Source organism: Solea solea, chromosome 3 (genome assembly GCF_958295425.1).
Source record: "Solea solea chromosome 3, fSolSol10.1, whole genome shotgun sequence".
In the NCBI taxonomy this organism is placed as follows: domain Eukaryota; kingdom Metazoa; phylum Chordata; class Actinopteri; order Pleuronectiformes; family Soleidae; genus Solea; species Solea solea.
In genome coordinates this window covers 30,407,453-30,419,917 of record NC_081136.1, presented here as the reverse complement: position 1 = coordinate 30,419,917, position 12,465 = coordinate 30,407,453, and the positions used below count along the sequence as shown (strand labels likewise).

Genomic DNA, 12,465 nt, shown 5'->3' with positions numbered 1-12,465 from the left:
TGAGCCCTCGGCCTACAGCTACAAAGTCATGCGTAAATGCACAGTGCCATCTAGTGGTCATACTTTGAAGACAAACCTGAATAAACGACAACAAATGCAGGCACTGAATGGTTTTATTGGTGGGAGCATGTTGCAGACCAGCACATTCCACCACAGTTTAACACACACACACAATTAGAGAAATATGGAAATATAGAGGTTGTATCTGTGGCTTACTTGGTCCCATAAACACTAGATTTCTGCTTGATCCTGATTTGTCATCCATGCGTCTGTGACACATGAAACCAAGTCATGTGAAGTGATCAGAAGTGACAAGGTTGCAATTTAAAGTCGTATTGGCCAAGTGAAGCACTGAGAGACATTTTGACAAAAACAACACAACATAAAACCCGTAAGGAATAACAATTTGAACGTAAATGCAGACATCCGATATGGAATTAATTGTGCTTTAGTGGAATAGGTTTGTTGAAGAGGAAGTTGGTGAACAGGTCTAGAAAAGGCTTGGGTTCTTAAATTAAAACGAAGATTTTTGTACACTAGAGTGCAGACCTGAAACCAAGTGGGTACCAGTCCCACTGCATTTGTTTTCGCACATAATATGACAAACCCAGCGAGACACAGTCGATTATCAAAGAGATCGACTCTCTGTGACTTTACGACAACACTGAATTGACTTTCTTTTTTCCCTTTGCAGCACCAGCTGAACAATTCTGTCTTTCTCGTCGCGTCAAGAAAGCAATAGCAAAGCAAATTCCATCGATCTTTCCATGAAATCGCCTAAATATCATCAAAGCGGACATTCTTTGGTTCTCGAGGGCCTCGATCGCAGTAATCCACATCATGCACGTTCATGATTTAAAAAAGGTGTCCTTCACTTGCCAGTTGCTGCATCAACAGCAGGACTTCTTCTCTGGCGGCGCATAGGTACCAACGGTGCCGTTGACCGGCCGGGAGTTGGCGCGGAGGAGAACTCGCGGTGTGTCCCCCTGCTGGACGGTGTGGCCGTTGCGATAGAGCAGCTCTTTGGCCATCATGATGAAGGCTTCCTCCACGTTCTGGCTCTCCTGGAAGATTGAAAAAAAAAACATTCACCGACTCTCAGACGTTCCTCCTCCTCCTCCTCTGCGTCTCGTACACATTGTGAACTCTCGTTACCTTTGCTGATGTTTCCAGCGCAGCTAGGATTCCCCTCTCGTTCGCCAGGTTGCACGCCTCCTCAAACAGAACCTGACGCTCCTCCTCCAGGTCACTTTTGTTACCTGGAGGAATAGTTCCACAAAGTGTACATTCAGTGTTTGCACGAGCGAATTTCACATTAGACTTTGATGTATTATTGTTGACCGTATGAAAATGGGTGCAGTGTCTGAGTCGTATTTGTGTTGGCCTTAAAAACCCCTATGGAAAGTTTTTCCTGCAGTTCTGTGCATATTTACAATCTGTGCTCAATGTATATACGTATTTGCTGTCAGCCTGTATTCTTTGTTGTCTCTGTGTTGGACTAAAGGAGCCACACCTTGACAATGAGGTTCAAAATGATCACCTGTAACTGTCATGAAAGTCTGCGAGTAATTGCTAACAACTGTGACGGGAACATTATGCCCTTTGTTTTCTTAAGATGGTAGGGAATAATTAAAATAATTCAGTTAAGGCGTTTTAATGAGCGGGCTACATAAGGATTAACAAAATAAAAGAAAAAGGTTTGCAATAGACGGTAAAACTCTTGACAGCAATTTGTCAGATATAGCATGTAGTCTTGCCGTAATGTATTGCTGTAATTGTTATTCTGAGAGTTGCCGCGTGTAACTGTCTGCATTATTCTGCCTCTGATTGGTTTTTAGGAACAGCAATAATGTTTGAATTATTTATAATGTTGGTTCCTTCAAAATGTTCTGTGAGAAAAGCGCTTTTGTCCATTTTCCCCAGAATAAATTGTATTCACAATTTAAAATGAGAAAAAAACCCACTTGTAGTTGAACATAAACACGAGATTTTGCGCGTTCAATTCAACATTTTGAACAGTGTAATACATATTTTAAATCACATTTTCTTTGTTTAAATGTCCAAAAACAGGCCAAAATCAATCACCTTAATTACCACAACTTTTCGGCTTTCAGAAACAGTTGGAATTTTTTTTTTGGTCTTGATATAAAAAAAAAATCACTTCCTGTGTGCAGCACAGTAATGTACACAATATTTAATCAGCATTGTGTCAACTTGTTTGAGTGTAATAGACATTTGTTGTTTAAAAAATGTTATGCACTACACCTTTAAATGTTCTATGTCAGCACACACACTCACACACACACACTCACTCACCTATGAGCACCAGCACCACATTGGTTGCTCCGTACAGCTCCACCTCCTTGATCCAGTGGGACACGGAGTCAAAGGTCGCGCGGCGCGTGATGTCGTAGGCGATCATGGCGCCGTGAGCGCTGCGGTAATAGCTCTGGGTGATGGTGCGAAACCTCTCCTGACCTGCTGTGTCCCACACCTGGATCTGATACAAACACACGTATACAGATGTAAAGACAGTGAATGAGCCCACACACACACACACACACACATACACACTGTGCAGAGAACTCCCCAAGCATCTGACAGACCATGTTAACATGGCAACAGCTGTCATAGCAACCAATGCCAACTCAACCCAACTGTTTTCAGTCCCACTCTAAAAGATTTTCTTCTCCGCTTTGCTATACCTGGACACACAAAATAATGTTTTTAAAGACTTTTTTTTTTTTACCTGTGGTTTATTAGTACTATCATAACTAGTCCAGTTTAATAGGGAATAGTAACCGCAGTTACTAACTAACAAAAAGGTGTCATTGACATGAAAATAAAAGAAGAAAGATGACCTTTGTGACGTGCTCTCAGTATCAGGCAGCTCAGTTTTTGCAGCCTCGGGCATGAAACACTAGTTCATCAGCTCTTTCTTTGCAGTTCATGTCAACGTTTTACTTCAACAAATTTTGCTTTGACGATATGGGCTTTTCCTCCTTTCATTTCAGCCGATGACACGATTGCGCGGAAGAGAACGCATGCCACGCATTTTCATCTCCCACTCACCAAACTGGCTCATCCACACTACAGTGCTGTCGCTGTAGGTGTGTGTGCCTGTGTGTGTGTGTGTGTGTGTGTGTGTGTGTGTGTAAAACCCTGTGGCCATGACAAATTGACAAATTCGCTTTGGAACAGAGAGAGAGAGGGAGAGAGGGAGAAACGTTCTCATCCTTCCACACCTGACACGATACAGTGACATCCTACAGTGTACACGATCACTTGATGCACGTGGAACGTCACAGAGAGCGAGAGAGACACACACAGAGTCATCGCATTGTTATTTTTAACTTCTTAAAAACTTGAGCAGAGAAACTTGAAGGACAGGTTCTTTTTGTGAGCACCTCGTCAGGGTTGTTTTGGACTCAGGTGACTCCTGTCAGCAAAAGGACAAATGTATTTTCATCTTGTTTTGATCCACATTGAACTGGTTTTTCTTTTCTTTTTTTAAATTTGACCAAAACGCCTGCCACTCTGCACCACAGGCTGTTACCGTCAGATCCAGCTGACTCCACGGCTGTCGTGATAAGTATAGGGGACGCATGTAGCTTGTGTGTTGCGGCAGAATATAATCTGTATTCCTGTATTTTATTTCCTTAAATTCACCGCACCCCCCCGGGGGACTGACTGACCTTCACCCTCTTCCCCTCGATGTCCACAGTGCGCACAGTGAAGTCCACCCCGATGGTGTTCTGCTGTCTCTCTGCGAAGACGCCCGACTTGAAATTCTGGACAACACAGGTCTTCCCCACGTTAGAGTCTCCGATCAGGATGATCTTGAACAGGAAATCAAAGGAGTCGTCGTGCTCGGGTGTTGGGGTCTGCATGGTGGAGGCGAACTGGAGGAAAACGGTGAACGTCCACTGGCTGTGTCGTCCTTTATGCTTTAAAAAGGAAGAACAATGAACTAATAAAACTCCACTTCTCTTCCTTAGTTCACATGCAGCCTGTTGAACCAGTTACAGTTTGTTTGACAACATGCAAAAATGGTCCCGTTTACAAGTTAAACAGGGCCCGGCAGTCCATCTACTGTATGTAACAGTCCTTGAGTGAAAGTCAAAAAAGGTGAGTAAGTGTCCCAGTGGTCAGTGACTGGTTCTGCATTCTGTCTCAGTTCTGCAGCTCCTGCTCAAATGTTGACCCACTAAATGACCCCACAGCAAAACAAGGCATCCTTCATGTCCCTCCAGGAGAAGTCTGCTTAGCTGGCTGCCAAAAAAAAATGGAAGAAAAAAAACAACAACCTGTATCTTCCTTTAGATAAAACAGCAATTTAAAAACAAGAAGCTTTCCTGCGCCTGCTGTCCAATCCACCTGGTGCTCACACGTGTCGCTTTATCTCCCGTCCTCTCTATTTTCTGTCCTCCTCTCATCAGCCTTTTCCTGTTCGTACTGACTTACAGCCTCCGGTCTCTCACTCCCTCCCCACAGCACCTGCGTGGTAACAAAAGAAACCCGCCCTACCTGTCTTCCAAGTGGCCCAACCCCACCAGCACAGGTGTATCTTGGGTAACGCAGTCCAACTACAGGGTGTTAAAAGTCATCGTCTGTGATATTCAGGAGCAATAAAACAGGGCACGACAAATGCAGCACAACTGATGCACAAAATAATAAGCAACCGTCAAAGTTGCGTAGCTTCCTCTCAGTTTATTTGAAATGAGGAAGACAGCAGTGGCTTCCTATCAGGGGCTGAATGAGTCGTCTGTGAATTTATCACAAATGGAGTGGAGTAACGTGAAAGAACGAGACATATTTTCCTCAGAAAAGACCATAAAAAACAGCGTTACATTTAAGGGCTAGTGTGTAAAATCTAGGCAGGTTTATCAGCAGATATTAAACATATTCCTCATTCAAATGAATAGTTATTTCTTTTCCTGGTATATGAAGACCACTATAGTTTTTAGCTGATAAATACCATTAAATGGTAAACATAAGCATAATATTGTTGAAATTGACATTATATTATAAAAATGTGCATGACAACTTACAGATCACAGTAGATCTACAAAGGCTCAAACATCTAGAACTGAAAAATGTAGTATTTTAATCTAATCATAATGTGAACATTTCAACAAATTCATCCTGCAGGCTAGATTAGACCCTCTGGTGGGCCGGTTCTGGCTTGCGGGCCATACGTTTGACACCCCTGGACTAGAGGTTTGATTCACTTAGATCAGGAGATTCAAACTGAAACGACCTTGGGGCCAATAAGTGTCCAGAAAAACATAGATATATACATAATACATAAAGGTGTGATTCATATAACCTTAGGTATTATTATTATTATTATGTAATAAAAATATTGATCACTGTTCATGACAATAGCTAACAATCAAATTTAGCATTATATTCTATCTAAAAATTTAGCTACAGGTCGTGGGTCAGTTGTCATTATGACTTGATATTAAGGGGCCGCATAAAATCGAGTGGGGGGCCACAAGTTTGGGCCCTCTGACGTAGAATAAAAACATTTTGTTATGAATTAAAATACAACCTTTCGAAATTGCCAGCAGAGAAACCCAAAAACCTTCCCTACAACTTTTAAAAATCTACTTTTAGTTTACTTTGTAAACACACAATTGAGTTTCAGTTAGGTATCTGGCTTTTTTTAGCTGTAGTTTTTGTTTGTATTTCAGTTCAAGAAAATTATATAGTTTTCGTTATTTTGCTTTAACTATAATAACCTTGCCTGTGACCTCTGTCCATAACGGACACAACCACAGCACCATGGGTTGGACGCTGTGATTTCCTACTGCACGTGAAGGCAGCAGCACAGGCTCCTGGATGTGGGCGGAGTCGGCCGTCCCGCAGGTCGCAGGCGTTACTTGTGTGTGTGTGTCGCTGTACTACATCACAGTGACGTCCTGTGCGGTCATTCACGCCACAGAAGCCCTAACTGTTAAAATCCAACAATCAGCTGTGATCACACCCGCTGTATGTGACAGCTTTTAGGCTGAGCGAGAGAGAGAGACACGGGAGAAGAGAAGAGAAACGGCATCATCACCACCACCATCATCATCTTCACCATCATCATGCAGCGGAGCAGTGCAGTGGTGGTGGTGGCGGATAAAACCACCATGAAAAGGCCGTTTATCTTTGCAAACGCTATGCATATGGTGAGTGGAACGCCGCCTGCTCTCCGTGTGGAGGCAGCAGGAGCCACGAGGCTTTATTGATTTATATGAATCATCTTTGTTTGCATGACTGCTGTTGTTTGTTTTGACCTAAATCACGAGTCAGTCTATAAATATCCCCCAAACAGCAGGAACAACTGTGTGTGTGTGTGTGTGTGTGTGTCACAGAGATGCTGCAGCGATGACTCCATTCCATCACAGGGACGTGCAGCAGTGCAACGTCTGCACCACATTTAAATGACCAAAGGTTATGAAGAAAACCACAACCAATACAAAAAGTCATTTATATAAATGAACAACAGTCACTTAAATCACATTTATATAAATAATATAATTATAATTTTGGGGAGTTTGCAGTAAATCCCTGTGTGTTTGGATGCTTTAAACATAAATACATGTATCAGCTGCTGCTTATGAGTGACAATGAAAAGGCAACACAAAGTTAATTGTTTTTAAAAAAGTTGAATTAAAATTTTTGAACTGCAACTAACGATTATTTTCTTAGTCGATTATTTTCCACAATTAATCGAGTAATGGTTTGGTCCATAAAATGTCAGAAAATGCTGAAAAATCTTGATCAGTGTTTGTCAAACCCGCAAATGATGATGTTCTTGAATGTCTTGTTTTGTCCATAAACCAAAATGAACCCAGAAAATATCACATTTAAAAAGCTAAAACTGTCTTGAGATCTTGTTTTAATTATGTAAAAAAGCTTCAAAACGATGAATCGATTATCAAAATAGTTGACAATTGATTTAGTAATCAATTAATAATCGAGTAATTGTTTCAACTCTATATCAAAAGTGAAAGATTTTCAAGTCGATGTTCACGATTACCGTGATAAATATTTGGGGAAACCAAAGTTGTGGTTTTAATCATCTTGTGCCCAGAAAACAACAAGTCGTCCAGATGTGTCAAATTCAAATGATCTGTGATGTAACAGTGTTTTGTTTATGTGACCATATTTATTTCTTTTATTACTATTTACTATTATTTATTACTATGCAGAATGTCTTTAACCTTGTTTTATTTTGCATATTTCACTTGCAGTGTCCATACTTCTATTGTAAACTTCACTGTTGACCGTGTACAATACAGTACATACTCTTTTATTAATGTGTTAGTCTCATTGTGGTCCTGTGGTGTCTGACATTCATATACATGTTTCATTGTGAGATAAGATACAAAACACTATTTTTGTACAGTATAGTACAATTTCTTTTCAGGAAAAACTGCTTCCACTGGCTAAAGTCAAGTATTTTGTGAAACTTTACTTTATTTCTCTCCCCAAAAGGCGCTGTGCTCCTTCATGCTGACGATGACGGTCGCTTGGCACCGAGACCTGGTACAAACTGGCAAAGTAAGACCATCTTCAGATGTTCTTCTCCTTCTTCTGACTGGATGAAAACTATTCTCCGTTGCATATACTGTTATTTACTTGAGACAGAAATAACTCTGTCGAGTCAGATTTTTAAAAGGTGCAAAAACAATAGCTGCAGTACCCAAGTGCAGCTATAGAATTATTAATGTTTCCTCGCCCATCAATACTGCCTGAACACACTTCAGCATCTTTTTTTTTTTAATGTTGTTATTACTATGGAGGAGCAGAGTTCAAGCCCTCACGTCCACAAGCATCTGCCTATTTAAGTGTCCTTGAGCCAGACAGTGAATTATCTCCACATGCTGCACAGGGTACTGCTCTGTAGCAAACCCTGACCTCTGACACCTTTTGAAGCAGTGCTGTGTCAGCAGTTCATCCGTGACAACAAAATAATGGGTTTAAAGTAAAGTTTATTTGAGTAGAACCAAATGCCTGTTGGAATAAAAATTTATTTATTTTTTTTTTTTTGGGGGGGGGGGGGGAAAGAACCATAAGTGTGTTTTAGGGGGAGCATTCCATAACCTGATGTACAGCTGAATGTCATCCGCATAGACGCGGGATGAAATGCCACTGTAACAGCTAATAATCTGTCAAAGAGGCATCATATATAATGAAAATAAATCGGGACCAAAGTAGAGCCCTGGGGGACACCCCATGCCAGCAACAGAGAAAATTCTACCAGTAAGATAAAAACAATCAGGTCAAAGGCAGGTCAAGTAAAACAAATGCAGACAAACATTTCCCATTATCAGCAGCCTTCATTGTGTCGTTTTTGTTTAATGAATTTACAAAAACCAGAATATAGAGAGTAATATGTGCTGTGAGTTTCTAAAACAGACGCGACCTGTGTTAGCAGTTTGGACACAAAAGGCAGCTTGGAAATAGGGATGGGATCTAAATCTTAACACACACACCTGAACAATAATTATTGTCCCCTTTAACACAACTGTATTTATTTATTTTTTTTGCTCCACAGCTGGTGTCCAATGTCTCCGTGGTATTAATGTACGTCATAGAGATCGGCTGCCTGCTGCTCTCAGTGCTCGGTGTGTTTGGAGCTTGTAAAGGAAAAAGATGGTGCTTAATTCTGGTAAAAACCAAAACCTGCTCTGTGTTTTTCTGAATGTTGTGTGCGTTACTTCTGCGTCTCGTACTAATGTTGATTTGTGTGTTTGCAGTATGCAACTGGGATGGCGGCAGCCAGTCAAACAATAATCGTTAGGACGGCGCTAAGTTACCAAGAAATTTACGAGGTACGGTACTTGAATGCCCCATTTTGTTTGTTTTTTACAAACCAATTTTTGTACATTATGTCTTATTAAACCAGGGCTGTTTAAATTGCTGTTTTAACTAGTGTACGTCCATAAAAAAAGTATTCAGTGTGATTCTGTCTGTTCAGAAACGTGTGATACGTGAAGAGTCCAAGCTGCGGGCCATGATGCCGCTCACTGGAACCAGCAAAGCCAACAGGACCCTGTTGTACAGTATTCAAGAAGAAGTAAGCACTGACTGTTTTTGATAATTGCAGCTTGACGCGACTGTAAATTGACTCTGGTTGGTTTTTATAATGCAAAATACAAAGCGTACATCCCTCACTGCCTGTCTTTAAAAGTGCAGTGGAAAAATAACCACTTGTTTTCTCATATTGGAACTAATTTTCATTATGTAATTTAGTAGACACACCTGTCCACAGACACTCACTTTTACTCCTGTGTCTTAATTTGGAATGATTATAATGTGCTCACTTGTGCAGCTACGTTGTCCATTATGCATTGGGAGAAATAGAATGGAGCCACCTTTGGTCTTTAAGGCATATTGGGCCCAGTTTTTAGTATCATTTAAAGACCCAAATGGTTGATGCAACTGGTGTCTGGTGTATTTAATACCAGAGAAGCAGCAGCGTACACAGTGTTTAAGTTGCAGCAAGGTCACAGAATTAAGTATTAGTTTACATCTTGAGGATTCTCAAGAAAATATACAAGTCACATTGTGTTGCACAGGGTTATTTTCAGCTCCTACAATTGTTATAAGACAGAAAAGACACTGGAAGTAGACAACACACACTTTCACTACACTTCCCCAAAGATTGAAACCCCAAATGTGCACACACACACATCACTTTCTAGACAGGTGGCAATCAGTCCTGATTAGACACACCTGCAGTTAACATAGCCTTCAGGGTGTGGCCAAAACGGTGGGCATGTCATTTCTTAAAGAGACATGACTGTGGCAGAACTGATACAGACACAAAATCATAGGATCTCAAAAGATATGATGCATTGTTTATGTGCTAGTTTGGTATATAAGCATTTAAAAGACCCACATGGATCACGCAAATGGTGTCATAAAAGGGAAACAATACAAATGTTTGTAGTGTGACAATGTTGTAGAGAAATGGAGTGGAAACTGGCTTTGCAGACATCAAATATGGACAAAATTAATGTATCTTTATGTTTTTAAAGATCAACCAGACTTTTAAGACAACTGTAAAATAGCTGGAATAGTGACATTGATGCGACACAGAGGATGCAAACTGCTCTTAAATACCAGAGAAGCAGCAGCGTACACAGCGTTTAAGTTGCAGCAAGGTCACAGAATTAGCTGTTAGTTTAAATCTAAACATTTTCAACTGAACACTGGACACTGGAACACACACTTTCCCCAAAGACTGAAACCCCAAAAAAGCAAGCGCACACACACATCACTTTGTAGACTCAGTTGGCAATCAGTCCTGATGAGACACACCTGCCATTAATCGCCTTAAGGGTGTGGCCCAAAATGTGGGCGTGTCAGTTCTTAAGGAGACATGACTGTGGCAGGACTGATACCGACTCAAAATCATAGAATCTCAAAAGACGGGACGCATTGTTCGTGGTTAAAGACATTGTTTATGTGCTAGTTTGGTATAATGTTAGGTTTATTTATTTTGTTGGCATTTATTATACCTGGCTTCTGTGTGTGTGTCACCTCCAGTTCGAGTGCTGCGGTCTTATTGACGGCTATAAAGACTGGGGCTCTTTCATCCCGGCCTCCTGTAACTGTCAGTATCCAGGGAAATGTGTGAGTATCTCACGTTCTATGATGGTGGTGAGTCATCAGGGTCTATGCACCTGGAGTCAAATGTACACATTTATTTTGCACTTTGTGTTTTTTGTCATATTACCAGATTCGATTACGGGGCAGCGCCACACTCGGGGCTCCAAAGAATCACTATGTTTATCGAGAGGTAAAAAAATAAATAAACAAGCTTAAAAATAATCTGCTTCGTTGATTGATATTTTGCCACCACATTTAGAACAAACCTGCAATTTTTTCTTTTCCCCGCCCCCACAGCCTTGTCTGCCGATCTATGTCTCGGAGTTAAAGCTTGCATTTTCCCTGGCGATGGCGATACAGTTCGGAAGCGGAGTGTTTTGGGTAGGTTTTCTTCTGCGTTCACGTACACTGATCTGTTGCGCTCTAACCTGTGCTTGCTATTTCCTTATTTCACAGATGGTTTTACTTGTGATGAGCATCAAGCTGATGGGCCAGATCAAAAGGAAAGAGGAGTTCATGGCTCTCCTCCATTCAAACAGATATGTCCCCGGTGCCTTCTAGTAAACCTCGTACCTTTTTAATACATAAATATTTAAAATGATGATCAAGTGTACCTGTTTGAATTTGCACATGTAAACACATTATGCTGTATGCCATAACCTAGCTATATTTTGTGCTATAGCAACATGTTATGTTTTCTTTGTGTGTGTGTGTGTGTGTGTGTGTGTTAATGCATGTAATTAATGCTGAAAAATAATCGACATGCATAGATTCATTTTAAATGAATTTTTATTCGCACATGCTTTTGGCAAGGTTCTTCCAGATTAAATATATAACCAAGAATTAAAATAAATATACATATATACTTTTTGTTATTTACAGGAAGTGTAATCTGACATGATTTATCTCCCTTGCCTTCACATCTGTGACTATTAATCCAACAATCTCGGACGCTATGCACGCTAAAAAACGCGCTCGACTTCTTTTGAACAAATAGTTGCGAATATTTCTACTCGTCCAAAAGCACACTCTTTGAATTGTCAGCACTACGAGCAGTATTAATAACCTCCATGTAGCGTCTTTCTTAAACGGTGTTTACAAAGTGCTCGGAAAAAAACACACGCGATTATTTATTTACTTACCTTAACGTGGCGACGCATTTTTCTTGGGTTAATGATCAGGTTAGACGTGTAGGAATGAGTTCCCCTGAGCTCTCGCTGGCGATTCCAGAATGTCTTGATGCCTTGTTATTATGCACATTGTATACCTGAAACTTAATCACTCCATTTTGTTTTTGTTTGTTTGTTGTTTTTTTTCCTTGAAGCACATTAACGACGTACGCGACATGTCCATTCAGAGGAGACGGGGGATTCTGTTTGGTTGCACAATCGGTAGACACGGCAGTAAATCCTTAGTGAATTCTCGTCTTGAATGTGATTTTTTTTTAATTTTTTTGGCGAGGCCACTGCAGACGAGACAGGCGGTGGGGGAGTGTTTTTAGCAGAGGTCGTACTGTCCCACCTGATGCCACTCATGACATCCAAGAAGCCTTTTTCCAAGCCATCGTTCACTGCACGAGCTGCCTGCCGTTAAAATGTCTTTTTTTTTTTTTGACAAAATGTACTATCAGAGGAGTTCATCACACGAAACAGCAGGTCCGATGTCTACCTGTGCACTTTAGCCATTAATGCCTAAATTACAGTACATGTTCTGTGTAGTATGGGATTTTCATGTGTCATGTGCATTTTTTTTTTTTCCTAATCTATGGAATGGAAGTGTCATGTAAAATTTTGTAAATATCAGGAATAAACGACGCAATTCTTCTATCACTGACGTCTTTTGAGTTCATGC

At 40.7% G+C, this 12,465-nt stretch overlaps 2 protein-coding genes across 2 annotated transcripts; one reads left to right on the top strand and one right to left on the bottom strand.

The window, feature by feature from the left end:
* Positions 1 to 594: 594 nt before the first annotated feature.
* Positions 595 to 4,480, bottom strand: LOC131456488 (ras-related protein Rab-19-like). The gene is made up of 4 exons (XM_058624854.1): positions 3,696 to 4,480; positions 2,317 to 2,500; positions 1,156 to 1,259; positions 595 to 1,064 (listed from the first exon to the last, which is right to left on the bottom strand). The coding sequence occupies exons 1-4, from the start codon at positions 3,888 to 3,890 to the stop codon at positions 891 to 893; spliced, it is 657 nt and encodes a 218-aa protein (XP_058480837.1). The 5' UTR covers positions 3,891 to 4,480; the 3' UTR covers positions 595 to 890.
* A 1,406-nt stretch (positions 4,481 to 5,886) lies between these two features.
* Positions 5,887 to 12,447, top strand: LOC131457232 (tetraspanin-8-like). Its single transcript, XM_058626148.1, has 9 exons — positions 5,887 to 6,179; positions 7,492 to 7,557; positions 8,555 to 8,668; positions 8,757 to 8,831; positions 8,978 to 9,076; positions 10,552 to 10,638; positions 10,745 to 10,804; positions 10,912 to 10,995; positions 11,071 to 12,447. The coding sequence occupies exons 1-9, from the start codon at positions 6,096 to 6,098 to the stop codon at positions 11,173 to 11,175; spliced, it is 774 nt and encodes a 257-aa protein (XP_058482131.1). The 5' UTR covers positions 5,887 to 6,095; the 3' UTR covers positions 11,176 to 12,447.
* Positions 12,448 to 12,465: the final 18 nt, after the last annotated feature.